Raw genomic sequence first — 27,670 nt, forward strand, 5'->3', positions numbered from 1 at the left:
CTCTTCCGCCATCTTGCTTGTAGTCCTCGTTCCTTTTCACCTTTCCATTGTTCCTGACGAGTAGAAATGGCAGCGGGAAGGCAGCAGATGGACTGCGACTCCCGTCAGGTATCACACACGCGGAGGGTTGTGGACAGGAGGGCGTGTGAGTGCCTGGGAAGGAGGTCGGGTCGGGGGAGAAGGCCATCTTGTTTGTAGTCATCGTTCCCGCTCCTTCTCGATGTTCTGCAACTGGGAGCCTCGGGGCAACGGGACTCTAACTCCCGGCATCCTTGGCTCCCGGCTGGGCACGCCCTCCGCCATCCTGTTTGTAGTTCCCGCTGCCCCCAGCGTCCCATTGTTTCCCCGTAGTATCAGTGGCTGCAGGACTACAACTCCCGTCGAGCCCTGCGCGCGCTCGTCCTAGAAAGTGGAGGTGGTGGAGGAAGGAGGGGGAAGGGGGCGGGGTTCCTCTGGGAGAAGGAGGGAGTAAAGAGGAGGAGGAGGAGGAGGAGGGAAGGAGGAGGGAGGGGAGGGGGAAAGAGAGGAGGAAGGAGGAAGGAGCTGAGGAGGGATGAGAGAGGCGGCCAGGGCCCCGGGCCGTAGCAGCGCGGGGCTGGGGGACCAGGGGGGTTAAGACACCCCAACTACCCCCTTCCCCTTTCCCTCTCCCCCTCTATCCTTTCCTTCCACCCTCCCGCTTGAGGAGGGGGATTTATTCAAATTTTATTTAAATCCCTATCTCCCGAGGGTCGCGCGCTGGGGGGAGGGGGAGAGGTCGGGGGTGCGCGCGGGCTGGGGGGGCGGGGCCGGAGCAGCTTCCTTCACCCCCCTCCGCTCGCCTCGTAGCCGTAGGGCAGGGGTTCGCAGTCCAGGGGCGGGCCCAGGGGAGGGGGGCAGGTTACAGCGACCCCCCCCTCCCCGGGAACCGGCGGTGGGCGGGGTTTGAACCCCGGAAACGGTGGGGGGGCCCAGGCCTGGCCCTGGACCCCTGGGCAGTGGGGTCCGGGAAGGGGCCAGTTAAAGGGCCAGGGGCGCTGGGGAGAGGCGGGGTGGGGCGGGGGGAGGGGAGCTGGGACTCGGACCCGGGACTGAGTGGGCCCCGGGCAGAAGCTGAGCACCCTGCGCCCAAGGAGCCCCCGTTGGCCTGGGGGGGCTGAGGGACTGAGCCCCCCAGAGCAGGACCTCCCCCTGGAAGGGCCGCGCCGCAGCCCGTGGGAGGGCCTCGCCCCCGGCGCCCCCCATCTCCACTCGCCGCCGTCCCGGCCTCCGCCGGAGGGAGGGGCCGAGCGCCCTCGGGGGGCCGTGGACCCCGGCGTTCTGAGCGTTCCGCGCCCCGCGCCGCCCGGCCCCCCCGCCGCCGATGGCCGCCGACCCGCCGGGAGCTGCCGAGAAGGGAGAGATGGCTCCCGGGACACGTGTGAGGTGGGTTCATGCGGCTCCTCCTCACCCCTAGACCTGGGCAGCGCCCACTCCCATTCATCCTCAGCCCGGCCTCTCTCTACCTTCCCCGCCCCCAGCCTCACCCTCTCTCTGCTCCAAACTCATCTCCAGCCCTCCTTCCTATGACCTCTCCACCCTGGGGAACTGGCCCTCCTTCCTAGACCCTGCTTCTCCTTGAAAGCCCCCACCCCCGCCTGCAGTCGCCGCCCTCCAGGCCCCTCCCCTGGAGCGCTGGAGGGCCCCTTAGCCCCATGGATGGGTATGGAAGTCCCTGGAAAGGGGGAATCTGGGGTAAGACTCTGACTGGAAAGAGACCCTCCAGGCTTCTAATTCCACATGGGATCTTGGAGGATCTGGTTTCCATGGGAGGGGGAGCCCAAGGGATTCTAGATGATTAGGGATGAAAGCAGCCCGGGATGCTGGGGGGCCTAGGACTGATCCCAACCTGAGTTCTGGGGAGATGTCAGGCTGGATTCTAGAATCCCAAGGAATCTGGGAGATTGCCTAGGTGGACCTGAGGGATCCAAGAGGAGGATGTCCTGGAGGAGGGAGCCCTGTGGGGAACAAGAGGGGCTGAGATCTTGGGCTGAGAAGGGTCTCTGAAGAAGCATCTCCTGGATTGTCAGAGCCCTGGGATGTTAGTGGACAGAGGAGATCGTTAGGGGCTTGGGGGCAAGGATCTCGCTAGATCTGGGGAGGATAACTGGGTTGAGGGGAAGAGAGATTGGATGGCTGCTGTGGATGAAGGGCGGTGGAGGGGTGGGGGGAAGAAAAGTCCGGAGCTTCCGTCTAGGAATCTGTGGGTATCTGGGAGGTGAATCTGGGCAATTTACCCCAGATTGAGGATGGGGAGAGCCTGGGGTATTCTACACTCTGATAACAGGGGAAGAGTTGGGACCTCTGCAAGCTAACACCACGAACAAGGAGTGCCTGACCTTTCCAAGGAGCTCCAGTGTGTGGGGATGGCAGAGGAGAGGGCTTGGGTATCCCCTCCTGCTCCCGGGGCTAGGGGAGGGACCCTGAGGAAGCGGTAGAGGAGCTAGACCGGGAAGCAGTTCTTGGGCTCCTCTTGAGCTGCTGCAGGGAGACAGGCCATGAGTAGAGGATTGGCCCCCAGATACACAGGACGGGGTGACCTCCTTGTCCCCCTGGGGAAGAGGGTAGGCTCTAGCTGTCTATGGGTGGAGGGAGCTGCTGGGAGTCTCCCAGGCCAGGGCCCCAGTGGGCCCATCTGACCCTGCCACCATCCACCCACAGCCCTCGGCGTTGCTGACGCCCCCAATGTCGTCGAGCAGCCGGGGGCCGGGGGCCGGAGCGCGCCGACGCCGAACCCGCTGCCGCCGCTGCCGGGCCTGTGTGCGAACTGAGTGCGGGGATTGCCACTTCTGCCGAGACATGAAGAAGTTCGGGGGGCCCGGGCGCATGAAGCAGTCGTGCCTGCTCCGGCAGTGCACTGCCGTGAGTTCTGCCCCCACCTTTGAGCTCTGCCCACCCTTCCCAATACCTCCCTGGGATGGCTGGTGACTGCCTCCCAGCCTGTCCTGTGGAGTAGCTGTTTGTTCACTAGCTCATTTCCTCCCTTCATTCACTAGTTTGTGTCAACGTCCATTTATGTCCTCAGCTCCAAGCTAGGGGCAGCATCCAGGTGCACAGAAGGATCTGACCTAGTCCCTACTTTGAGGCTCTTCCCAGCTCTCAGAGTCACACCCCCACAGAATGCCCAACCCCTGCTTTACCACCCCCCAAGAGGTCTCTGTGCAGGAGGGGGCCCATCCCCAGAGATGGCCCCCTTCCAACAGGTCTTGCCCTTCTCTGGCCTATTCCTCACCAAGGGTGGTCTTGGATTTGAGGCCAAGCTCACCCTTTATGTGACCTTGAGCAAATCATGTTGAATGAACCTCAGGTTCCTTCTCTGTAAAATGTTTCCTTTGCTGAGTTGTAAAGATTAAACAATGGCATGGACGCGAATGTGTCTACCACAAGGCCCAGCACACAGTAGGGATTAGGGAAGCATGGGTTTCCGCCCTGCCTTCCTCATCCTTTGAGCGTCCCTGGGCTCCAGAGCACGGCCCTTCCCCAGCAGCCTCGAGGAGCCAGCTGCATCCTGCGTCCCCCTCCCCACTCTGCCACCTCCCTCTCTTCCTCCTGCTGCTCTTTCCTGGTTGGTCTCTTCACCCTTCAGCCCCTCACTTCTTTTCTTTTCTCCCCCAACCCCTTGCCTCACTCTTTCTTCTCCCACTACCTGCATCTTCCTTGATTCTGCCGCATCCTTGTCATGACTCAGTTCTACCACTGTCTTCCCCAAAGTCACACTGCCTGAGGCTGCCCCCACTTCCCCAGGACTAGCGACTTCCGTAGTGTTCCCAGGGGGTCTTGCCAAAACCGGGTTCATTGTGGGATTCAGAGCAACCCTTGGACTCTCATGGAGCGACCTTGGTATCACCCCAAGCTGTCTTCCCCACCCTCTGAGTGTTACTGTCCTCTCCAAAGCCAGCTGTCACTTCAGGGTCACACTGGCCCTGGGTCCAGCTATAACAGTCACAGGTTGTAACAGCTACGTATCAGTGTCTCTCATGCATCATTTTGCTCTCCCAAGAGTCCTGCGAGGGAAAGATTCTTAGCCCCATTCTGCAGATGCAGAAATGGAGACTTAAGGAGGTTAAATTAGTTGCTTGAGGTCGCACTCCCCAAAGGAGCAAACTCAGGATCAGACCCAGCTTGGCCCGTGGGTGCTGCATCTCATCCAGCAGCTGGCCAGGGTCCCTAGAAGGAAGGGTCTTTCCCCTGTTGTTAGCTTTCGGGGCCCCTGATGTCCCCTCTCCCCCAACAGCCCGTGCTCCCACACACAGCTGTGTGCCTCTTGTGTGGGGAGGCTGGGAAGGAGGACACGGTGGAGGGAGAGGAAGAGAAATTTGGTTTGAGCCTCATGGAGTGCACAATCTGCAACGAGATCGTCCACCCTGGCTGCCTGAAGGTGATGGCCCTGGGACCCTGGCAACTGGGGTGGGGCAGATTGTCAGGGAGCAGGGAGTCGGGGGGACCCGGGCTCTGGGCTTCCTGGCCAACCCCCCACTCGCTGCCATCTTGCCTACAGATGGGGAAGGCTGAGGGTGTCATCAATGCAGAGATCCCCAACTGCTGGGAGTGCCCTCGCTGCACCCAGGAAGGCCGCACCAGCAAGGTAGGGGCTGGGCTGGGTTGAGCTATGGGTAGGTGGTGGGTCGGGGAGCTGTGCAGGCCCTCACCCCCAGCTTCCGTCCCACCTAGGATTCAGGTGAGGGGCCTGGCCGCCGTAGGGCCGACAACGGCGAGGAGGGCGCCAGCTTGGGGAGCGGATGGAAGCTGACAGAGGAGCCGCCGCTTCCACCGCCCCCGCCTAGGCGCAAGGGCCCCCTGCCTGCCGGCCCCCCGCCAGAGGACGTGCCTGGGCCCCCCAAACGAAAGGAAAGGGAGGCAGGGAATGAGCCCCCCACCCCAAGGAAAAAGGTGAGCCACGGAGCATGCTCACTAGGCCTGGCCTTAGGAATTCTGGGAGCTGTAGTCCTGGCTGGTTCTGTGGGGGTGTGTGGGCCTGGGAGCGGTGCTCCGTGGGTTCCCCCAAGGGCTGTTGGGAGATGTAGTTCAGGAGTTGGGTGGTGGGGGAGGATAGAGCATGCTCAATGTGGAGGAGGGGGGGACAGGTGAGGTGAGCTGGCACTGCTGGAAGCTTTGGGAGCCCTGGGTGGGTTAGGGAGGCAGGAGAGAGCATGCTCAGATCATCCCTGCATGGGAGGAGGGAGGGGCTGGAGAGGGCCTGAGGGGAGGAAAGAGGAGATGGAGCATGCTCAGTGGGCTAGGACGCTGGGTGCAAGGTGAGCATGCTCAGAGTTATCCCTGGGACGGGGGCTTCTGGGACTTGTAGTCTAAGAGGAGGGCATGGACCTTAGATTTCTGACCCATGAGGGCCTAATGGGGTCTCTCCCTTCCCCCATATCTCCCTCTCACCCTGGTAGGTGAAAGGAGGCCGAGAGAGGCACCTGAAGAAGGTGGGTGGAGACGCCTGCCTCCTCCGAGGATCGGACCCAGGCGGCCCGGGCCTGCTGCCCCCCAGGGTTCTGAATCCGAGCCAGGCTTTCTCATCCTGCCACCCTGGGCTCCCTCCCGAGAACTGGGAGGTGTGCCGGGGACCTCCTCCCTCCCCTTCCCACCTTCCCTTGCCCCACCCTTCACCTTGAAGCCTGAGGACTATCCCTTCCTGCTCACCTTGTTCTGCCCCAGCCCCACTTGGCTGCGGTGGACGTTTGGACTCCTGGGATGAGTTGGGTGGGAGGGTGGGTTGTGTCCAGGCCACAGGAGCCCCTGACTTCCCAAAAACCCTTAGGGCTCATCTGACCTACTTGCCTCATCTTTCCAAGCCTTACAGGGGAGAGAACTGAGTTCAAATTTCTCTGTTTACTCTTTGTATGGTCCTAGAAGCTTGTCGGCCACCCTGAGCCTTATTTTTGTTGTTGTTGTTTTTTTCTTTGGTTGAGATGGGGTCTTGCTCTGTCGCCCAGGCTAGAGTGCAGTGGCGCAATCTCAGCTTACTACAAGCTCCGCCTCCCAGGTTTACGCCATTCTCCTGCCTCAGCCTGCGGAGTAGCTGGGACTACAGGTGCCCGCCACCATGCCCGGCTAATTTTTTTTGTATTTTTAGTAGAGACGGGGTTCACCATGTTAGCCAGGATGGTCTCGATCTCCTGACCTCGTGATCCGCCTGCCTCGGCCTCCCAAAGTACTGGGGCCTTAGTTTCTTTATCCATGAAGTAGAGATGCTGCTGTCTGTCTTGCCCCCTTATTCTGCAGAACTGTATATGTCTAATGAGGTTCTGAAAGGCAGTGAGCTTTGTAAGCTATAAAATTTACCTAGATTCAAGGGAAATAAGGCCCAGAGAAGTTTGAAGACTTGTCCAAGTCATACAGTAAAGCCAGAATTGAGATATTACTTGGCATGGACACTCAACACAGGAGTCTGCCTGATTGGGTCCAAATCCTGCCTTTGCTGTTTGTCAGTTTGTAACCTTGGACAAGTCACTTCGTGCCTTTAAGCCTCAGTTTCCTCATGTCTGAAAAGAGTGGCCCAGGTCAGCACTGCGTTAGGACTGTGAGGACGGAGTGAGTCAGCAGGTGTGGGGTGCTGCTCATGGGGCCAGTCACTGTTACCCTCGGTTGGTGGACAGACGCCTGCTCCAGCTGGTCTGGGTAGTAGATGATGAAGCAGGGGCTTCCCACAGCCATCCAGAGTGGAGGGCAAGCCAGGACTCAAAGCGGGTCTCTCATTTCTCCATTCCCTATTGCTTTTGGAATTGCCTAAGCCATGCAAATCCATAAGGGCTGGAAATTTATTTTCTTTTCTTTCCTTTTCTTTTTTTTCTTTCTTTTCTTTTCTTTATTTTGACAGTCTCCCTCTGTCGCCCATACTGGAGTGCAGTAGTGCGATCTTGGCCCACTGCAGCCTCCACCTCCTGGGTTTAAGCAATTCTGCCTCAGCCTCCCGAGTAGCTGGGACTACAGACTCGTACCACCATGCCCAGTTAATTTTTGTATTTTTAGTAGAGAAGGGGTTTCACCATGTTGGCAGGATGGTCTTGATCTCTTGACCTCATGATCCTCCTGCCTCAGCATCCCAAAGTGCTAGGATTACAGGCATGAGCCACCACGCCCAGCTAGAAATTATTTTAATTAGCACCCTTCTGTTACCAATGAGGAAACTGAGGCCCAGGGCCCGGCAGTGGCTTTAGCAAGGTCTCCCACTGTCCTGAGCAGAGCCAGGGCTGGAACTCAGGACTCTCCCTTGGGCTGTTCATCCCCTGATGACTCCTCGGGGTAGGGGGGGTGGGAAAATGTATCCCAGGCCCTAGAACAGCATCAACCCTGTCTCCCTGCAGAAACCAAAGCCGCCTTTGGCCTCTGCAGAGGGCCCAGCGGTGCCATCCCCGTCCCCGCAGAGGGAGAAGTTAGAACGTTTCAAGCGGATGTGCCAGCTGCTGGAACGGGTGCCTGACACCTCCTCTTCCTCCTCGGACTCAGACTCCGACTCCGACTCTTCGGGCACATCGCTGAGTGAGGACGAAGCCCCCGGCGAGGCCCGGAATGGGCGACGGCCAGCCCGGGGCAGCTCTGGCGAGAAAGAGAACCGCGGGGGGCGGCGGGCTGTGCGCCCTGGCAGCGGGGGGCCCCTGCTCAGCTGGCCCCTGGGCCCCGCCCCACCACCCCGGCCTCCACAGCTGGAGCGGCACGTGGTGCGGCCCCCGCCTCGAAGCCCTGAGCCCGACACACTCCCCTTGGCTGCTGGATCCGACCACCCCCTGCCCCGGGCCGCCTGGCTTCGCGTCTTCCAGCACCTCGGGCCACGGGAGCTGTGTATCTGCATGCGAGTCTGCCGAACTTGGAGCCGCTGGTGAGTGGCCTGGACAGGCCTGCGTTCCGTGGCCAGCAGGCTTCCCGCTTGCTGGGTGACCTGCGGTAGGTCTCTGGCCCTCTCTGGGCCTTGCTTTTATATTGGGGATACTTCTCTAGCGTGTACAGATTACAGTGCATCCTTCTGTATTTACCACATGCAGGTTACTTTGCACTTACGGGCTTATTTAACCCCCCAGACAACTTTGAGGTAGAGGTTATTTTCCCCTTTTTCAGATGAAGCTGAGGCCCAAGGTCATGTGGAAGGGAAGTGGTGGTAGAACCAGGCATTGGAACTTAGGCCCTTTGGCTCTGATGCCTTTCCTCCTAATAGTAGTGATTATATTGAGTGTCTGGTGTGTGTCAGCCATAGCACTGAGCGCTGTACCGCATTGTCACTTCTCATACTGCCACTTCTGAAAACAGTCTGATGGTTGGTTCCATTCACATAGGAGAACGCCATGTGCTGGGCTGCCCCTGCCCTCGAAAGACAGCCAGGCTTGAACCTCCTGACTCAGTTCCTGCTTTCCTTCTGCCCTGGAGCCACCACTAACACCCTCTGCCCATCCCCCATCCCTGCAGCCTCGATTAGAAATGTCGGTCATCCTCCGGAGCCTCTTGTCTTCTTCTCTGATCTCGCCCCCAACAAAATTCCTCCTTCTCTCCATCAAACTCCCACAGTGCACTGTTCCCCTCGTAGAGCACACAGAGGCCTTCGGCGTGTTGACAAGCCTTCATTCATTTACTCATTTCATGTTCCCGTCAGTTGCTGGGGTGGGAGCAGATAACTGTGTCTGTTTTATCTTCATGTCCCTAGCACGGGACAAAGGGCAGTGTGAGTGCCCAAGAAATGTTGCAGTAAACGAGGCTATCAGGCTCTTTCCCAGGGACTCGCTGTGGCTGGGACCAGGCTCCCTGTTGGGCACTGCACCAGGGTTAGCTGATCTGACCTTCATAATGGCAGCCCTGTGAGGGAAAAGGGACACCTGAAGTTATAGTACAAGTTCATGGCTGAACTCAAACTCTAGTCTTCTTTTGGGACCAGCTCGGGGCCACTGGTGCCTTCTGGTATCTGCAGAGATTGTGCAGCCAAAAGTACCAGAGTGTAAGCTCTGAAGGCAAATTGCCTGCGACAGAATCTGTTTTTTGTTTTTTTTTTTAAGTCGGAGCCCCACTCTGTGACCCAGGCTGGAGTGCAGTGGCACGATCTTGGTTCACTGCAACCTCTGTCTCCTGGGTTCAAGCGATTCCCCTGCCTTGGCCTCCTGAATAACTGGGATTACAGGCACCCACCACCTCACCCGGCTAATTTTTTTTTTTTTTTTTTTTTTTTTTGTATTTTTAGTAGAGACAGAGTATCACCATGTTGGCCAGGCTGGTCTCCCAACTCCTGACCTCAAGTAATGTGCCCGCCTCGGCCTCCCAAAGTGCTGGGATTACAGGCATGAGCTACCGGTTATGGTTACAGCTGATGAAGCTGTAAACCATTAGGCCAGTCACTTAACTTCCTGTGCCTTGGTTTCTTCATCTGAAAAACCAGATAATCAACACTCTTGCATAGTGTTTTCTTGAGCTAATACACAGGAAGAACTGAGCACAGTACCTGGGAAATAGAAACTACTGAGAAAGAGCCCTCATTGTAGCCAGTATTTACTTAGTTGCAAATAGTTGCTGAAAGCACAGCCTGTTAGGCCTCAGAATGTAGATCTGTGCCCTTGAAGAGCATATAGTTAAGCTGCAACATAGAAGCAGATAGTTACAGAAGTTGCAGGGGATGACACCCGCCTCATGTACTAATCAAGGAAATGTTTGCTGAGGCCCCTTCAAGGCCAACTCTGTGCCTGGCATGTGGGAGCCAGACTGAAAGGGACCTAATTTCTGCTTCAACGGGAGACGTGTGGCCTGAAGCAGACAAAGCGAGAGGCAATGGCTCCCAGTGTAGGCCCTGGAGTCTGCGTCCTTGGGTTTCACTGGCTGTGTGGCCATGTGTGGAGAGCGATACCTCTCCAGGCCTTGGTTTTCTCATCTGCGGTCTGGGTTTGTATGAATACTCACCTTGTGAGGTTAAGTGAAGTGATTCCTGCAAAGCCCTCAGCACAGTGCCTGGAGGGACTAAATAATCAGATGGCACCTCTCAATGAAAAGAACAAGAGCTGGGGAGAGCAGGGGCCTGTGGGGGCACAGCAGAACCACTCAGGAGGCTCTGCCAGGTCTGGGCACAGAAGCAGCAGCAGTGGGGAAAGATTTGCAATAACTTTTTTTTTTTTTTTTTTTGACGGAGGCTTGCTCTGTCGCCCAGGCTGGAGTGCAGTGGTGTGATCTCGGCTCACTGCAGCCCCCGCCTCACAGGTTCAAGTGATTCTCCTGTCTCAGCCTCCCAGGTAGCTGGGACTACAAGTGCCCGCCACCATGCCTGAATATTTTTTTTTTGAGATGGAGTCTTGCTCTGTCACCCAGGCTGGAGTGCCTGGGCGCAATCTCCGCTCACTGCAACCTCTGCCTCCCAGGTTCAAGTAATTCTCCTGTCTCAGCCTCCTGAGTAGCTGGGACTACAGGCATACAGCACCACGCGCGGCTAATTTTTGTACTTTTTTAGAAGAGACAAGGTTGACCTCAGGTGATTCGCCTGCCTCAGCCTCCCAAAGTGCTGAGATTACAGGCATGAGCCACCACGCCCAGCCTAGTTTTTGTATTTTTAGTAGAGCTGGGGTTTTGCCATATTTGTCAGGCTGGTCTCGAACTCCTGACCTCAGGTGATTCACCTGCCTTGGCCTCCCAAAGTGCTTGGATTACAGGTGTGAGCCACCTTGCCAGGCCTTTTGTTTTGTTTTGTTTTGTTTTTCTTTTTTAGAGAGAGGTCTGTCTCTGTTACCCAGTCTGGAGTTTAGTGGTGCAGTCATAGCTCATTGCAGCTTCAACCTCCTGGGCTCAAGCAATCTTCCTGCCTCAGCCTCCTGAGTAGCTGGGATTGCAGGCACATGCCACTCTGCCTGGTCAATTTTTAAAACTTTTTGCAGGAACTGGCGACTTGCTGTTACCTAGGCTGGTCTTGAATTTCTGGCCTCAAGTGATCCTTCCACCTTGGCCTCCTAAAGTGTTGGGATTACAGGCGCGCCACTATGCCTGGCTAATTTTGTATTTTTAGTAGAGATGGGGGTTTCTCCATGTTGGTCAGGCTGGTCTTGAACTCTTGACCTCAGGTGATCCACCCACCTCGGCCTCCCAAGTGCTGGGATTATAAGCATGAGCCACCACGCTCGGCGTAAGAACTTTTTAAGAAGTAGAATGGCTTGGGCCGGGCATGATGGCTCATGCTTGTAATCGCAGCACTTCAGGAGGCCGAGACAGGTGGATCACTTGAGGTCAGGAGATCGACACCAGCCTGGCCAACATGGTGAGACCCCGTCTCTACTAGAAATACAAAAAATTTAGCCAGGCATGGTGGCACACAGCTGTAGTTTAGCTACTCAGGAGACTGGGACAGGAGAATCACTTGAACTTGGGCGGCAGAGGTTGCAGTGAGTCGAGATCATGCCACTGCACTCCATCCAGCCTGGTCAGAGAGAGTGAAACTCTGTCTCAAAAAAAAAAAAAAGCCGGGCGTGGTGGCTCATGACTGTAATTCCCAGCACTTTCGGAGGCCGAGGCAGGCAAATCACCTGAGGTCAGGAGTTCGAGACCAGCCTGGCCAACATGGTGAAGCTCTCTTTCTACTAAAAATACAAAAATTAGCTGGGCATGGTGGTGGGTGCCTGTAATCCCAGCTACTTGGGAGGCTGAGACAGGAGAATCGCTTGAACTCGGGAGGCGGAGGTTGCAGTAAGCCGAGATCGAGCCACTGCACTCCAGCCTGGCCAACAGAGCAAGATTCCATCTCAAAAAAAAAAAAAAAAGTGGAATGGCTTGGACTTGGTGACTAAGTGGCAGTGGGGACAGCAGGGTAACCCTCAGGTGAGTTTCTGACCCAGGAGCCTGTATGGGCAACAGCATCATTCCCCAGGCTCAGAAGGAGCATGTTCGGGGAAGGTAAAGAGCTCAGATGACTGACGTGTGTGGTGTGCTCAGGAAGTGTGGGTCTGATGCTCAAGAGAAAGATACAAGTTTGGGAGTTCTCAGCCTGTAGGTAGCAAGCCAAGCAGCTTTGATGAAGAGGGCAAAAGATCATACATCAGTACTTGTGAGTTAGAGTAAGAGCCTAGCCAGAGAATTGGAGGAGCCCACGGCCAGAGGTGTGCCCCTGAGTAGAGAGTGAAGCAGGAGGGAATGTGGTGAGCAGAGGTGGATGCTGGCGACAGGCCGTGGGAGATCAAGGACCAGGAAGTGGTGGTTGTATTTTGCTACCAGGAGGCCTTGGGTCCTTAGCTGTGCTCTGGGAGTGGAGGGGGGTCCAAAGCCAGAATGAATGGAGTCGAGGGCATCAGCTCCCAGGAAGGGACTTGATTTGTTTGTTCCTGCTGTGTCCCTGGTGTCTAACGGCACCTGGCGGACAGTGGGCAGTGAGATCATCTTCGCTGAATGAGTGGAGGAGAGGAAACCAGGATGCAGGGTGGAGAGATGTACAGAGGGTGGCGCTGGAGAGGCATGTGTAGGGGAGAGCAGGAGGCTGAGGCTTTCCTGTCTGGTGGCTTCCATCTTCTCTTGGAACTGGAAAGTGAAGTGATCCCTTAAGAGTGAAGAGTGGAGAGAGGGTGGCAGGGGAGGCATGCAGGGTTTGTTGAGTTGCAAGGAAGAGGGTTGGGGCTTTTGAGGACATGGATAGAGAGAGGACAGCGAGGAAGGGACTAGAACCCAAGGTGATCATGGTCGGGTAGGGCCTGGAGGTGGACAGATTGGAGAACAGTGGTGGCACTGGGGCTCAGTGACCTCCAAGAGGGCGGAACTGGCAGTGCTTGGAGCCCTAGGGGCTGTGAGCCCTCAGGGGGCAGTAAGGGCTGGTCCAACTCTTTGTTCCCTGGGGCTTCTGCAAGAGGGAGGGTTAAGATTGGAATTGAGGGTTTGCAGGTCAGCCTAGTAGGAAAGGACTCATTGCGGGGTGGCTGGAGTCCGGGAGGAAGTGAATGGGTTAGGGGACTTTGGTGTCAAGCCACATGTCTCTGGGATGATGGCACACCTTGGCTCTTAGAGCTTTCCCTGCCTCTTGTCTCAGTGTCATTCTCCAGCTTAGAACCCACCTGTGGCTCCCTGTCACCCTCACAACAGACGCCCACCATCGCAGTCCTGTTGGACATACGGACATGAACTGGGCCTACTGACTGCACCAACCACTTCCCTGAACTGTGTCCCTTCCTTGTCGCAGCAACCTCTGAAGGAAGCGCTGTTCTTCACCCCACTGTACAGTTCGGGAAATGGAAGCCCACACAGGGCGAGTGACTTGCCTGAGGCCCCCCAAAGCCTGGAGGTGGCAGAGTTGGGATTTAGATCCTCACAGCTCACATCCTCAGCTCTGGGCTCAGTGACCATGACAGTCTGTGGCCTGGCATTCCAGCCCTCCTTGACATGACACCCTGCCCCATCCCTCCTTTGCAGCTCCACCCGTGCCTCTTCTCTCCTCAGAATTCAGGCTTTCCACCCAGGCTGGCTAGGTGGAACCCTCCCTCCGCTACCTACCACATGGTAGTCGTGGTGCCTTGAATATGTTTCTCAACCTCTCTGGGCCTAATTTTTTTTTTTTTTTGAAATGGAGTCTAGCTTTGTCTCCCAGGCTGGAGTGCAGTGGCGCGATCTCAGCTCACTGCAAGCTCCGCCTCCCGGGTTCACGCCGTTATCCTGCCTCAGCCTCCCGAGTAGCTGGGACTACAGGTGCCTGCCATCATGCCTGGCTAATTTTTTGTATTTTTTTTTTAGTAGAGATGGGGTTTAACCATGTTAGCCAGGATGGTCTCGATCTCCTGACCTCATGATCCACCTGCTTCGGCCTCCAAAAGTGCTGGGATTACAAGCGTGAGCCACCGCACCTGGCTTTTTTTTTTTTTTTTTTTTTTTTGAGGCGGAGTCTGACACCCAGGCTGGAGTGGGATGCTGTGGTCTCAGCTCACTGCAACCTCCGCCTCCCTGGTTCAAGTGATTCTCCTGCCTCAGCCTGCCAAGTAGCTGGGACTACAGGCGCGTGCCACCACACCCAGCTAATTTTTGTATTTTTAGTAGAGACCGGGTTTCACTATGTTGACCAGGCTGGTCTCGAACTCCTTACCTCGTGATCCGCCCACCTTGGCCTCCCAAAGTGCTGGGATTAACAGGCGTGAGCCATCGCGCCCGCCTGCCTTATTTTCTTTACTGTAGAAAGGAGATGATAATGGTAATGTTGACCTCCTAGGGCTGGCACAAGGTTCAGTGCTTAATGCATGGGACAGTGCCTGGCACACAGTGAACCCTGGATAATGGCTGGTTAGTAGTGCTGAAGTCACTGTGATCAGCATGACTCTGGTTATGATGATGAGCTCCTGTGGCCTGGGGTTTCCAGAGCTCTCCGTTTTGTCTCTCGTGGGCCTGGACGCAGGTTCTTCCCCATCTGGAACACATACCCTCCTCCCCCTCCCCTTGCTGAAGTAACTGCTGCTTTCTTTGGAGTCTCAGGTCAGGCATTGTCCCCCCAGGAGGCTCCCCCACCCAGTCCTTGAGGTGACTCTTTACCATGCCACCTGTCGCCTCAGTTACTGTGGACTGTCCATGTCTCTCTGACTGTATGGCAGGAACCTGTCATCTTTGCCTCCGTGCCCAGTGGAAGCCAGACACTCAGCCCTCAGTGACTCTTGGTTGCCCCTCTGAGGTTTAACCCTAGTGTCCTGGTTGTACAAGAGCAGGGGGACTGATGAGCTCTAGCCAAGGAAGGGTGTGGGAGACTTCCTGGAAGAGGAGGCACTGGAGCCGAGCCACGAAGGCTCTGGGTTGGCATTTCTGGCAGAGGCACAGCATGTGCCACAACGTGTTGGCATTAGACAGCACTGTGTCTGTAGGTGGGCAAGTAAGTGTGTGGCCTGGCCCTTGTGCAGTATGATACAGAAACACAGTTGGGGGCCTGTGGGTGCCCCCAGGGAAAGGGGCTTCCTTTCAGCTGTGGACTGTGGAAGGGAAGTGGCTTCAAGGAAGTGGTGACAGTTGTGGCGGGGTCACAGTGGGCAGAGAGAGGTTTTGGATGTGGCAGATGTCACCGATTTTCTTGCTCACTGAAAGAGCAAAGGGGCAGGACCTAGGGGCAGAAGCTGGGTCGGGCGTCAGTTGGTTTTTTTCCTTTTCACGTTTTGAATTGGAGAGATTTGTAGGTGTTTATTAGTTGAGAGGAAGGAATCAGGAGAGGGAGAGGCTGGAATGCCAGAAAAGCAGGGTGAGGGTAGGAGGGAACAGAAGAGCGGGTGGCAGAGGGGTGAAGGTGTTTGGACTAAAGCCTTGGTGTCTGTGCTCTCAGCCCTCTCTAAAACGTCACACCAGGGCTGGGCCCGGTGGCTCACGCCTGTAATCCCAGCACTTTGGGAGGCTGAGGCAGGAGAATTGCTTGAGCCCAGGGGTTCAAGACCAGCTTGGGCAATATAGTGAGAACCCCATCTCTATTTAAAAAGAAAAAATTAGCTAAGCATACCTGTGGTCCCAGCTACATGGGAGGCTGAGGCAGGGGGATCACTTTTTTTTTTTTTTTTCTTTTTTGAGACGGAATCTCGCTCTGTTGCCCAGGCTGGAGTACAGTGGCCAGATCTCAGCTCACTGCAAGCTCCGCCTCCTGGGTTCATGCCATTCTCCTGGTTCAGCCTCCCGAGTAGCTGGGACTACAGGTGCCCGCCACCTTGCCCGGCTAGTTTTTTATATTTTTTTAGTGGAGACGGGGTTTCACCGTGTTAGCCAGGATGGTCTCGATCTCCTGACCTCGTGATCCGCCCATCTCGGCCTCCCAAAGTGCTGGGATTACAGGCTTGAGCCACCGCCCCTGGCTGGCAGGGGAATCACTTAAGTCCAGGAGTTTGAGGCTGCAGTGAGCTATGATTGCACCACTGCACTCTAGCCTGGGCGACAGAGTGAGACCTTGTCTCAAAAAAATAATAAAACGACACACTGGGCCTCTGGAGTAGGCCTGGCATTTTTCAGTGACACAAAAGTATGGCTTAATCCGTCTGTGAGTTTTGGAAAGGAAGTCTTCTCCATTGGGTGCTTTTTCTAACACTTCTCTGATACTTACCTCCCTGTTTAACAAAAGTAGTCTTCAGGTAGTAGCCTAAAGCAACGGCAACACCTGGCTAGGATTTAATAACTCTGGTCTGGTTTTTTTGTGTGTGTGTTTTTTTTTTTTTTTTTTTTTTGAGACGGAGTCTTGCTCTGTAGCCTGGGCTGGAGTGCAGTGGCCGGATCTCAGCTCACTGCAAGCTCCGCCTCCCGGGTTCACGCCATTCTCCTGCCTCAGCCTCCGGAGTAGCTGGGACTACAGGCGCCCGCCACCTCGCCCGGCTAGTTTTTTGTATTTTTTAGTAGAGACGGGGTTTCACCGTGTTAGCCAGGATGGTCTCGATCTCCTGACCTCGTGATCCGCCCGTCTCGGCCTCCCAAAGTGCTGGGATTACAGGCTTGAGCCACCGCGCCCGGCCTTTTTGTGTTTATTTTATTTTATTTATTTATTTTATTTATTTAATTTTTGAGACGGAGTCTCGCTCTGTCACCTAGGCGGGAGTGCAGTGGCGCAGTCTCAGTTCACTTGCAAGCTCCGCCTCCCAGGTTCACGCCATTCTCCTGCCTCAGCTTCCCAAGTAGCTGGAACTACAGGCGCCCACCATCATGCCCGGCTAATTTTGTTTTTGTATTTTTAGTAGAGATGGGGTTTCACTGTGTTAGCCAGGATGGTCTCGAGCTCCTGACCTTTTGACCCACCTGTCTCGGCCTCCCAAAGTGCTGGGATTACAGGCGTGAGCCACCAAGCCCAGCCTTTTGTGTTTATTTTATTTTATTTTATTTTATTTTATTTTATTTTTTTTGAGACGGAGTCTTGCTCTGTCGCCCAGGCTGGGGTGCAGTGGCCGGATCTCAGCTCACTGCAAGCTCCGCCTCCCAGGTTTACGCCATTCTCCTACCTCAGCCTCCTGAGTAGCTGGGACTACAGGCGCCCGCCAACCCGCCCGGCTAGTTTGTTTTTGCATTTTTTAGTAGAGACGGGGTTTCACCGTGTTAGCGAGGATGGTCTCGATCTCCTGACCTTGTGATCCGCCCGTCTCGGCCTCCCAAAGTGCTGGGATTACAGGCTTGAGCCACCGCGCCCGGCCTTGTGTTTATTTTTAAGATTAACCTATTTATGCGAAAGAATACTGGTTTTAAGTGCAAAGAGGAGATGATTCAAAGATAAATCATGTTATTCAGATAAGTGAACAGCAAATACTGGAGCTTGGGAATCACCACCCCAGCCCAGGGCTTCTGCAAGGAAAAGCCCTTCAGAGTCATGAGGGCAGGGAGGGAAGCAAGAGACAGCTTCCCTTGGGAGGCCAAGGGAAGGATCGCCTGAGCTCAGGAGTTCAAGACCAGCCTGGGCAACCTTGTCGCTAGTAAAAATAAAAAATAGGCCAGGCGCAGTGGCTCTCGCCTGTAATCCTAGCACTTTGGGAGGCCGAGGTGGGCAGATCACCTGAGGTCAGGAGTTCGAGACCAGCCTGCCCAACATGGAGAAACCCCATCTCTACTATAAATACAAAAAATTAGCCAGGCGCAGTGGTGCATGCCTGTAATCCCAGCTACTCTGGAGGCTGAGGCAGGAGAATCGCTTGAAATCGGGAGGCGGTGGTTGCAGTGAGCCAAGATCATACTATTACACTCTAGCCTGGGCAACAAGAGCGAAACTCCATCTCAAAAAAAAAAAAGTGTGGTGGCATGTGCCTGTGGTCCCAGCTGCTCAGGAGGCTGAGGTGGGAGGATGGCTTAAGCCCAGGAGTTTGAGGTTGCAGTGAGCTATGATCGCAGCATTGCACCCCAGCCTGGGAGACTAAGCAAGATGCTGTCTCAAGGGAAAAAAAAAAAAAAGCTTCCTGGGCCTGCTTCTGACATAGTCCATTGAGTCTCAGAGGCATTTCCAGACATGCCTTTGAGAACTACTGAACGAGAAGAGAGTTCTCAAACTGAGTCCAAAGGAACTTCGGTGTACTACAGTGTTATTAGATTATCTTGGGAGAGGTTGGGAAGGGTTCCTGGGGAAGTAAGTTTGAGAAGCCCTTCTCCAGTTTACTGCATGTTTTTGTTTGTTTTTTGTTATTTTTGAGATGGAGTCTCGCACTGTCGCCCAGGCTGGAGTGCAGTGACGCGATCTCGGCTCGCTGCAACCTCCACCTCCTGGGTTCAAGTGATTCTCCTGCCTCAGCCTCCTGAGTAGCTAGGATTACAGGCGCCCGCCACCACGCCCGGCTAATTTTTTGTACTTTTAGTAGAGATGGGGTTTCACTATTTTGGCCAGGCTGTTTTCGAACTCCTGTCCTCGTGATCCACCCACCTTGGCCTCCCAAAGTGCTGGGATTACAGGTGTGAGCCACTGCACCCAGCCCACTGCATGTTAGATAGTCTGTCAAGGCCTGTGGAGTGCTGGGGTTAGGAAACCTGTTTAATGTTGTTCAGGCCTCATTCAGTAGCTTCAATATTTGGGACCTAAAAGGCCTTCCATAATCAGAGAATAAATGAAATGCTGTAGATGAGGTGGGGGAGAGTGTGAAGTGGAAGCTTTTAAGTAATTACTAGCTTGATTCATTCATTACAAATGCACAGCTGGGTGCAGTAGCTCATGCTTGTAATCTCAGTGTTTTGGGAGGCCAAGGCAGGAGGATCACTTGAGGCCAGGAGTTCAAGACGAGCCTGGGCAACATAGTGAGACCCTGTGTTTGCAAAAAAATTGTTTAAAAATTAGCCAGGCGTAGTGACATGTGCCTGTGGTCCCAGCTACTCAGGAGGCTGAAGTGGGAGGATTGCTTGAGCCCAGTAGGTTGAGGCTGCAGTGAGCCACGATAGTGTCCAGCCTGGGTGACAGAGTGAGACCCTGACTCAAAAAAATTTTTTTTCAAAAAGTGGAAAAGGCAAATCTGCCCTTGTGGAATTTACATTCTAGTTGAAGGAACACAGTAATGTAATGGGAAGATATTAGGGCTGTAAGTCCAGCTGCGGGCAGCTGGCTGTCAGGATGGGGCAGGTGTGGATCAGAGGCAGAGATGAGTAAAGAAGGCAAGGACCCAAGAGCTCTGGAACTCAGTTAGGAATCGAGAAGCCCAAGGGTGGAGACGACTGGATAACACCAGTCCCCTTGGCATGACATCAGGCAGCATGTGTGGCATTTGTGTATGTGTTGGGCAGCATGCTTTCTATGCTGGGAGGCCCACAGCTGGAATGAGCCCGTGTGACCTGACAGCTGCCCTGTGGCCAGGCAGAGTGGGGGGCTATTGCCTTTGATCATAAACGAGGCTTCTGAGGCTCAGGGAGAGGAGCAGACTTGCCCAGGGTCTCATTTCCAGTTAGTGATGGAGTTGGGTTCCAGTCCCAGTGCTCTTGGCTGAGGCCAAGTGCTTCTTGCCACCCTGTTGTCTGTGTGGCCAGAAGAGAGCTGAGGTACACCCTTGGAGCTGGAGCTGGGGAGCCTGGGAACTGTGGGCTGCTGAGAACTGAGGGCTGAGGTCTCTGTCTCCCCCCTGTGGCCACTAGGTGCTATGACAAGCGTCTGTGGCCTCGAATGGACCTGAGCCGGCGGAAGTCACTGACCCCGCCCATGCTCAGTGGTGTGGTTCGCCGCCAGCCCCGTGCCCTGGACCTCAGCTGGACAGGTGTCTCCAAGAAGCAGCTCATGTGGCTTCTGAACCGACTACAAGGTAGGGTGTGTGGTGTGGAGGACAGGGTGGTGACGGGGACAGGCCTGGGATGGAGTCCTCACAGCACCTGCTTCCTGACCACCCCCCTCTCCCCGCAGGCCTGCAGGAGCTGGTGCTCTCTGGCTGCTCCTGGCTCTCCGTCTCTGCCCTGGGCTCAGCCCCACTGCCAGCCCTGCGGCTCCTGGACCTTCGCTGGATCGAGGATGTTAAAGACTCCCAGCTCCGGGAGCTGCTGCTGCCTCCACCAGACACCAAACCAGGTGCAGCCTCTGTTTGCTTTTCTGGAGAATGGGCTGGGCAAGGGTAGGGTAGGAGGCCTCTCAGGTCTCTTCTGACTCATGCTGGATGGTAAAGTATTTGAAGAAAGGAAAGAACACATGAGTTTGAATAGGAAGGCCCTGGTTGGGCATTATTCATTCATTCACCCACCTGCTGTGTACTTTGAGCCTTGAAAGGGACAGGGTTTTCCCAGGGAGCATAAGACCCAACAGTTTGGTGGGGCAGGAGGCCCATATTGGCAGAGGGGGATGCTGGAAGCAGAGGCCATCTCTCTTCATCTACTTAAATCTCATCATCCTTTAGGCCTGGGTATAAATGCCACTCCTCCAAGAAGCGCTCCCTGATCCCACCCCACACTGAGCTCAGAGTCCCTCTCAGCTTTGAGAGCAGCCCACCAGCATAATACTGGGCAATTGTGGAGTGCCTTGATGCACATCTGTGCCCTCCTGCCAGGGTCTGCAGCTCCCTGAGGGCAAGCACTGGCTGGTGCCCCAGCACCTTCTCAGTGGCTGCTTTGCAGATAGCTGTTGAATGAATAACTTGAATGAGCAGGCAATCAGGATTGGAGAAGTCTAGTTTGAGGAAAGATTTTCAAAAGGAGATTTGCAGGCCCCTGAAATAAGATAATCCTTTTGTTTGTTTGTGTTTGTATTTTTTGAGACCATCTGGCTCTGTCACCCAGGCTGGAGTGCAGTGGTGAGATCTCAGCTCACTGCAATTTATGCCTCCTGGGTTCAAATGATCCTCCCTACCTCAGCCTCCTAAGTAGCTGGGCCTACAGGCGTGTGTCACCACGACTGGCTAATTATTTTTTTTTTTGAAAGAGTCTCGCTCTGTCACCCAGGCTGGAGTGCAGTGGTGCAATCTCGGCTCACTGCAACCTCCGCCTCCCGGGTTCACACCATTCTCCTGCCTCCACTACCACGCCTGGATAATTTTTTGTATTTTGTTTAGTAAAGACGGGGTTTCACCATGTTAGCCAGGATGGTCTCGATCTCCTGATCTCGTGATCTGCCCGTCTTGGCCTCCCAAAGTGCTGGGATTACAGGTGTGAGCCACTGCACCTGGCCCCCTAAACCTGGCTAATTTTTTTATAATTCTTATGGAAACAGGGTTTTATTGTGTTGCCCAGGCTGGTCTCGAACTCCTTGTCTCAAGTGATCTGCCTACCTCTGCCTTCCAAAGTGTTGGATTATAGGCGTGAGCCACCACGCCCAGCCAGAAGAATCTTTTCTTTTGGAGTTCTTTCACCCCTCTCTTTCATAGTTCCCTTCCTCCCACCCCACCTCCTCCACAGCAGCCCTGGAAGGGGAGAATAGAGAAGCAACTAGGATTCTTTCCACATTCTAGATGAGGCACTGGAGGCCCAGAGGGATTGATTGCTGCAGGTCACCCAGTCAGGCAAGAGCACTCAGCCATTGTCCACTCTTACTGGAACCGGACTGAGTTGGAGAGCTATGGGTAGGGGGTGAGGTGGGCATTGGGAATGGTGCACCCTGGGAGGCGGGAAGGTGCTGGCTGGTCCATTTCCTCCTGCTGGAATTCAGATCAGTTCAGCCCTTTATCAGGAGCTCACGAAGGTGGGCCTTTTTTTTTTTTTTTTTTTCAGTTTTATTATTATTTTCTTAACTTTTAAGTTCAGGGGTATATGTGCAGGTTTGTTATATGGGTAAACTTAACTTTTAAGTTCAGGGGTATATGTGCAGGTTTGTTACATGGGTAAACTTGTGTCATGGGGGTTTGTTGTACCGATTATTTCGTCACCCAGGTATTAAGTCTATTTACCATTAATTATTTCTCCTGATCCTCTCCCTCCTCCCTCCAGAAGGCTCCAGGGTGTGTTATTCCCATGGATGTGTCCATGTGTTCTCATCATTTAGCTCCCACCTTTAAGTGAGAACATGAAATTTCTGTTCCTGCATTAGTTTGCCAAGGATAATGGCCTCCAACTCCATCCATGTTCCTGTAAAGGACATGATCTCGTTCTTTTTTATGGCTGCATAGTATTCCATGGTGTATATGTACCACATTTTCTTTATTCATTCTATCATTGATGGGCATTGAGATTGATTCCATGGCTTTTACTATTGTGAACAGTGCCATACACCTTCCAACTCTTGCCCAGCTTAAATGCCACCACCTCAGTGAAATCCTCACTGATGCCCACTCCTTCCTGCCCAAGCCAGAAGTGACTTCTCTTTCCTCTGCTTTCCTCTATGGGCCTTTCCTCCTTGGGCCTTTAGCTATGGCCCAAGGTTGAGGGCATCTGTAAAGGTATCCCCTTTCCAGGCCCTTGGCTCCTCAGAGACAGGAGGAGGGGTTACAATTTAGGACTTGCAAACTCAAGTGTCCATTGAGTTGACCTGGGAGGTAACAGAAGTGATGCATTGGTGCAGGACGTTAGGAGTGGCACCTAGCCGCCCAGCTCCCCACAGTCATCATCTGGTGGGAAGGAGTGCCTAGTGAGGCCAGATCTTATGATTCTTCAAGGAAAAGCTCAGTATATAAATTTATTTATAAAAATGTCCTTTTTGTAGTGTTAGTCATTAAGGACATTTTTAGCATTCTGTAGACTCCATAAAACACGTTTGGAGGGCAGCCTCATGGTTCGTGCCATCTGATCTATTAATAGTTTATCTTAGGGATAGGCTGGTGCCTGGGAGGCAGACAACATTGTGGTAAGAGTTCAGATTCAGCATCACCGGGCCTGGGTTTCCTGGCCGTAAACAGGAATGATGATCAGAGATCTTGTCTCCCAAGGCTGTGGTTCTTAAAGTATGGTCTGGGGACCAGCAGCATCCACAACACTGGAGAACTTGTTAAAAAAAAAAAAAAAAAAGTAAACCCTGGGCCAGGCGTGGTGGCTCACACCTGTAATCCCAGCACTTTGGGAGGCCGAGGTGGGCAGATCACTTGAGGTCAGGAGTTCAAGACCAGCCTGGCCAACATGGTGAAACCCCGTCTCTACTAAAAAAAATAGAAAAATTAGCCGGGCATGGTGGCACATTCTTTTAATCCCAACTACTTGGGAGGCTGAGGCAGGAGATTGCTTGAACCTGGGAGGTGGAAGTTGCAGTGAGCCGAGATTGCACCACTGTACTCCAGCCTGGGCTACAGAGTGAGACTCCATCTCAAAAAAAAAAAAAAAAGTAAACTCTGGTCAGGCGCAGTGGCTCAGGCCTTGTAATCCCAGCACTTTGGGAGGCCAAGGTGGGAGGATCAAGGCTACAGTGAGTTATAGAGAGGTTGAGGCTGCAGTAAGCTGTGATTGTACCACTGCACTCCAGCCTGGGCGACAGAGCAAGACCCTGTCTCAAAAACAAATGAACCTGTAGACCTGCCTAAACTCTGGGGATGGGACAAGCAATCCCTTTTTTTTTTTTTTTTGAGATGGAGTCTTGATCTGTCACCCAGGCTAGAGTATAGTGGCGCAATCTCAGCTCACTACAACCTCTGCCTCCCGGGTTCAGGTGATTCTCCTGTCTCAGCCTCCTGAGTAGCTGGGATTACAGGCATGCACCACCACGCCCAACTAATTTTTTTGTATTTTTAGTAGAGACGGGGTTTCACCATGTTGGCCAGGCTGGTCTCGAACTCCTGACCTGATGATCCGCCTGCCTCAGCCTCCCAAAGTGCTGGGATTACAGGCGTGAGCCACCGCGCCCAGCTGGGACCAGCAATCCCTTTTAACCAGCCCTTCCAGGTGACTTTGAAGCCTCTCTAGTTTGAGAGCCATTGGCATAAAATAAATGTAGACTATATTCTTTGGATGCCAAGATGAGGGGTGTGAACACTTGGATCCTGCAGATTGGGGAGCAGGGAGCCTGTGAGCTCAGACCTGAAAACCAGGGACAGAGGGACATGGGGCAGGCAGAGTGTCTCAGGCAGGGCCACTTGTGGAATGTGGCCCAGGTGTTCAGGGGTAAGGGAGAGGAGTTAGCAGCTGAGACCTTACAGGAACTGGGATGTTCTACCAAGGAGGCTAGACCTCTTTGAGGCACCCTCAGAGAGTTTTAGAGAAGGGATGCTGTCCCATTTGTATTTGAGATCAGCTTTCTGGATGCCAGAAAGAAGAGCAGAGAAGTGGAGCAGGTGAGGAGGCTGGGCCAGGAGTTCAGGCACCAGTTGTGTTGACCCTGAGTGGTGACCAGGGAGAAAAGAGAGGCTCCTGATGGGGACTTACTGACCATGGAGGGGAGGGAAGTGGGAGAAGGGCCTGGATGGTAGGCCCATCAGGGATGTCATGTGTCTGATGAATGAATGAACGAAAATAAATTGAACACCTACTGTGTCTCAGTTGCTGGGACTACAGCAATGAACAGCAGACAAAAATTCCTGCCTTGGTAGTACTGACAGTCTTGTGGCAGGAGAGAAAGATTAATAAGAAAAATGTATATATGGCCGGGCGCAGTGGCTCATGTGTGTAATCCCAGAACTTTGGGAGGCTGAGGTGGGTGGATCACAAGGTCAGGAGTTCGAGACTAGCCCGGCCAATGTGGTGAAACCCTGTCTGTACTAAAAATACAAAAATTAGCCAGGCATGGTGGTGTGCGCCTGTAATCCCAGCTACTCGGGAGGCTGAGGCACGAGAATTGCTTGAACCCGGGAGGCGGAGGTTGCAGTGACCCAAGATCACACCACGGCACACCAGAGCAAGACTCTGTCTCGGGGGGTAAAAAAGAAAAGGAAAACGTATATATGTCAGAAAAATGCATATAATATGTCAAATGGTGAGAAAAGAGGAAAAATTGATGCAAGGAAGTGGTGGGAGTGTGGGGAATTACATTAGTTTTTGCATTGCTCTAAAGAAATACCTGAGGCTGGGTAATTTATAAAGAAAAGAGGTTGAATTGGCTCAGGGTTCTGCTGTACAGGAAGTGTGGTGCCTGCATCTGCTCAACTTCTGGGGAGGCCTCAGGTAGCTTTTACTCTTGATGGAATGTGAAGGAGTCTGCATGTCACATGGCAAGACAGCTAGCAAGAGAGAGGAGAGGAGGTCCCCAGACTCATTTATTTATTTATTTATTTAGAGATGGAGTCTCGCTCTGTTGCCCAGGCTGGGGTGCAGTGGCACAATCTTGGCTCACTGCAACCTCCACCTCCTGGGTTCACGTGATTCTCCTGCCTCAGCCTCCTGAGTAGCTGGGATTACAGGCACCTGCCACCATTCCTGGCTAATTTTTGTATTTTTAGTAGAGACGGGGTTTCACCATGTTGGCCAGGCTGGCCTTGAAGTCCTGACCTTGTGATCCGCCCGCTTCGGCCTCCCAAAGTGCTGGGATTACAGGCGTGAGCCACCACGCCTGGCAGAATATTGTAGTCTCAAATACAATAATCATGGAAGGCCTCCGATGAGGTGATGTGAGGAGTGGACAGATGAGGTCAGGTCATGAGGGTGTTTTTGAGAAGAGCAAGCCGCAGAGTGCAACAGGTCACTCACTCACGTGGGAAACAGGTGGAGGAGAGATGGTCTGGATACTTGGGCGCAGGGATGGGAGTGGCCAGGAGTGCTGACCTCTCATCTGGCTGCCCAGGGCAAACAGAGAGCCGTGGTCGGCTGCAGGGGGTGGCAGAACTGCGCCTGGCAGGTCTGGAGCTGACAGATGCCTCCCTGCGGCTCCTGCTGCGCCACGCACCCCAGCTGAGCGCCCTGGACCTGAGCCACTGCGCCCACGTCGGGGACCCCAGTGTTCATCTCCTCACGGCCCCCACGTCCCCACTCCGGGAGACCCTGGTGCACCTCAATCTTGCTGGTAAGCACAGTCCCCCATCCGTCCTGCCAGCCTGTGGGTCCCCACGGCCAGTGCCAACCCCTTGCTCACCTGCCTGGTCTCAGCTGCCACTGCCCCATCCCCAGGTTGCCACCGCCTAACGGACCACTGCCTCCCGCTGTTCCGCCGCTGCCCTCGTCTACGCCGCCTAGACCTGCGCTCTTGCCGCCAGCTCTCACCCGAAGCTTGTGCCCGGCTGGCAGCCGCCGGGCCCCCTGGCCCCTTCCGCTGCCCTGAGGAGAAGCTGCTTCTCAAGGACAGCTAGTTGGGCGCCCCCCACCCTCCCCCGGACTCGACAGGAGCCTGGACCTCCGGCTTCATTTCACCCCTGCTGGGAGGCCAGGTTCCCACCTCACCACCCCGGGATTCCTGAGTGTCAGTGACTTGGGATTCCCACCCAGGGACTCAAGCCAGCCATCCCCTTCTTTCCCCCCTGCACTGATATCTCTGGGGGTTTCTCCTTCCCATGTCCTCCCCCTGCTACCTGCTTCATTGTCCATCCCCTGGGGGGAGTGGGTCAGAGGTACTGGAGGGTGCTGAGCCGAAGGGACGGTGGGAGGGGGGTTATGGTTCAAGTGTTGGGGGGGGAGAATGGGGAAAGGACACGCAGAGGATATGGGAGCCAGGGGCTGGGGGAGGTGGAAGGGGCGGGGGGCGGGGCAGACAGCAGACCACCAAGGGTTCAGGGAACAAAGACCAGTTACTTCGATTGGGGGGTGGGGGGGGCCACAAAAGGAAAACCGGAGGAGCAATTGGGTATCCATGTGTCAGAGGTAGGGGAGCCAGGGGCAAGCCGGGGCTGAGCTGGAGGTGGGGATGAGAGCAGGTGTGGGGACAGCAATACCCCCTTGGGGGTCACCTCTCTGCTTCCCCCCTCCCCAGGCTTCAGTTCCTTCCCCCGACCCTGACTCCTTGAACGTCACTGAAAACGGCAGCTATTGTAAGGAGTGGGGGCCGCGGGCAGCCGCTCTTCAGCTCGCGGCCCAGGGGAGTGGCGAGGGGCGCCCCAACCCCTGCCCGCCTCTCCGCACAATACTTGAACATTCATCTGTACTGAAGTGTTACTTGAACCGGGGGAACCTCGGACCTGGGGGAGCCGGAGTGTGAGGGGGACTGGACCAGCTTGGACTGAGACCTGAGACCGGGCCGGTGGGTGCCCATTTGGGACTGCGCCACCCCCAGGCTCGTTCTTGTTTTACTGTATTGAGCGGCGGCACCCGCCGGACCTGCATTATGGCTGGGGGCGCAAGCCCAAGGATGGGAACTATGGGACTCCTCCAGCCTGGCTCTTCCCACTCTTTCATCGTCACGGAAACTTGTATCCCATTTGCCCAGGGAACTGCCACTCCTGGTTGCCATGGAAATAGCAGCCAACGGACACCTCCCGATGCCAGTGCTAAGGCTGGAAATGGCCCCTCTTAGTTGCCATGGGAACCTAGTAACAGACTCTGGTGGCCCTCCTTCCCGCCCTTTCTTCCAGCAAGGGGTGGGGCTTCGGAGCCCGGGGGAGGAGCCGGGTCAGGTCCCGCCCCTTCACGCAGGCCTCCGGGGGGCCGGGGCTTACCATGTAGGGGAGGGGAGATGTATCCACATACCTCAGGTAACAGGGAGGTGCGCGGGTGGGGGGAGGGCTGGGCGGACCAAAGGCCGGAGGGGAGGGGCCTGGGGATCGCGAGAGGCTTGAGGATGGGGCCGCTTGAGGGAGGGAGGAGGCAGCCCGGCAAGGGGCAAGCGGGGGACCCAGCCGGGCTGGGCCCCTGGGCCCCGGGTCTGTACAATACGGTTTGCTATAAAATTCAAAATCTTCCAGCCGGGGCTGCGGAGTTCGTGTGTGTGTGTGTGCAGGGTCCCTACCTACAGATGAGTGGCCTCACCTCTCTTGGGTTCATTTTGGGAGGGATTTGAAAGTGTGGACACCTGGGGTATCCAGCTGTACCTTGGAGGTGGCTGTGGCTGGCGTGCACCTCGGTGGGGTCC

General features: G+C 54.9%; 2 protein-coding genes across 8 annotated transcripts in view; both read left to right on the plus strand.

The window, feature by feature from the left end:
* On the plus strand, positions 1–27,508 carry FBXL19 (F-box and leucine rich repeat protein 19). Of its 7 annotated transcripts, none has more exons than XM_077983940.1 (11): positions 1–108; positions 2,680–2,880; positions 4,253–4,396; positions 4,517–4,603; positions 4,690–4,908; positions 5,415–5,576; positions 7,329–7,840; positions 19,480–19,643; positions 19,742–19,903; positions 25,457–25,675; positions 25,780–27,508. In XM_077983940.1, exons 1-11 carry the CDS (start codon positions 67–69, stop codon positions 25,956–25,958), a joined length of 2,091 nt encoding a protein of 696 aa, XP_077840066.1. In that variant the 5' UTR covers positions 1–66; the 3' UTR covers positions 25,959–27,508. The 7 variants fall into 7 exon arrangements, 4 of the variants coding, with proteins under 4 accessions (XP_077840066.1, XP_077840067.1, XP_014981465.1 ...); XM_077983941.1 differs by having other exon boundaries at positions 5,415–5,447; XM_015125979.3 differs by lacking the exon at positions 1–108 and adding an exon at positions 533–1,404.
* Positions 27,051–27,670, plus strand: part of ORAI3 (ORAI calcium release-activated calcium modulator 3) — a 6,002-nt gene continuing 5,382 nt past the window's right edge. The window contains exon 1 of the mRNA XM_028840566.2: positions 27,051–27,293. Coding sequence (XP_028696399.1) covers positions 27,051–27,293 — 243 coding nt within the window. The remainder of the gene's footprint in view (positions 27,294–27,670) is intronic.

The sequence above is a fragment of the Macaca mulatta genome, chromosome 20, assembly GCF_049350105.2.
Source record: "Macaca mulatta isolate MMU2019108-1 chromosome 20, T2T-MMU8v2.0, whole genome shotgun sequence".
NCBI classification, from domain to species: domain Eukaryota; kingdom Metazoa; phylum Chordata; class Mammalia; order Primates; family Cercopithecidae; genus Macaca; species Macaca mulatta.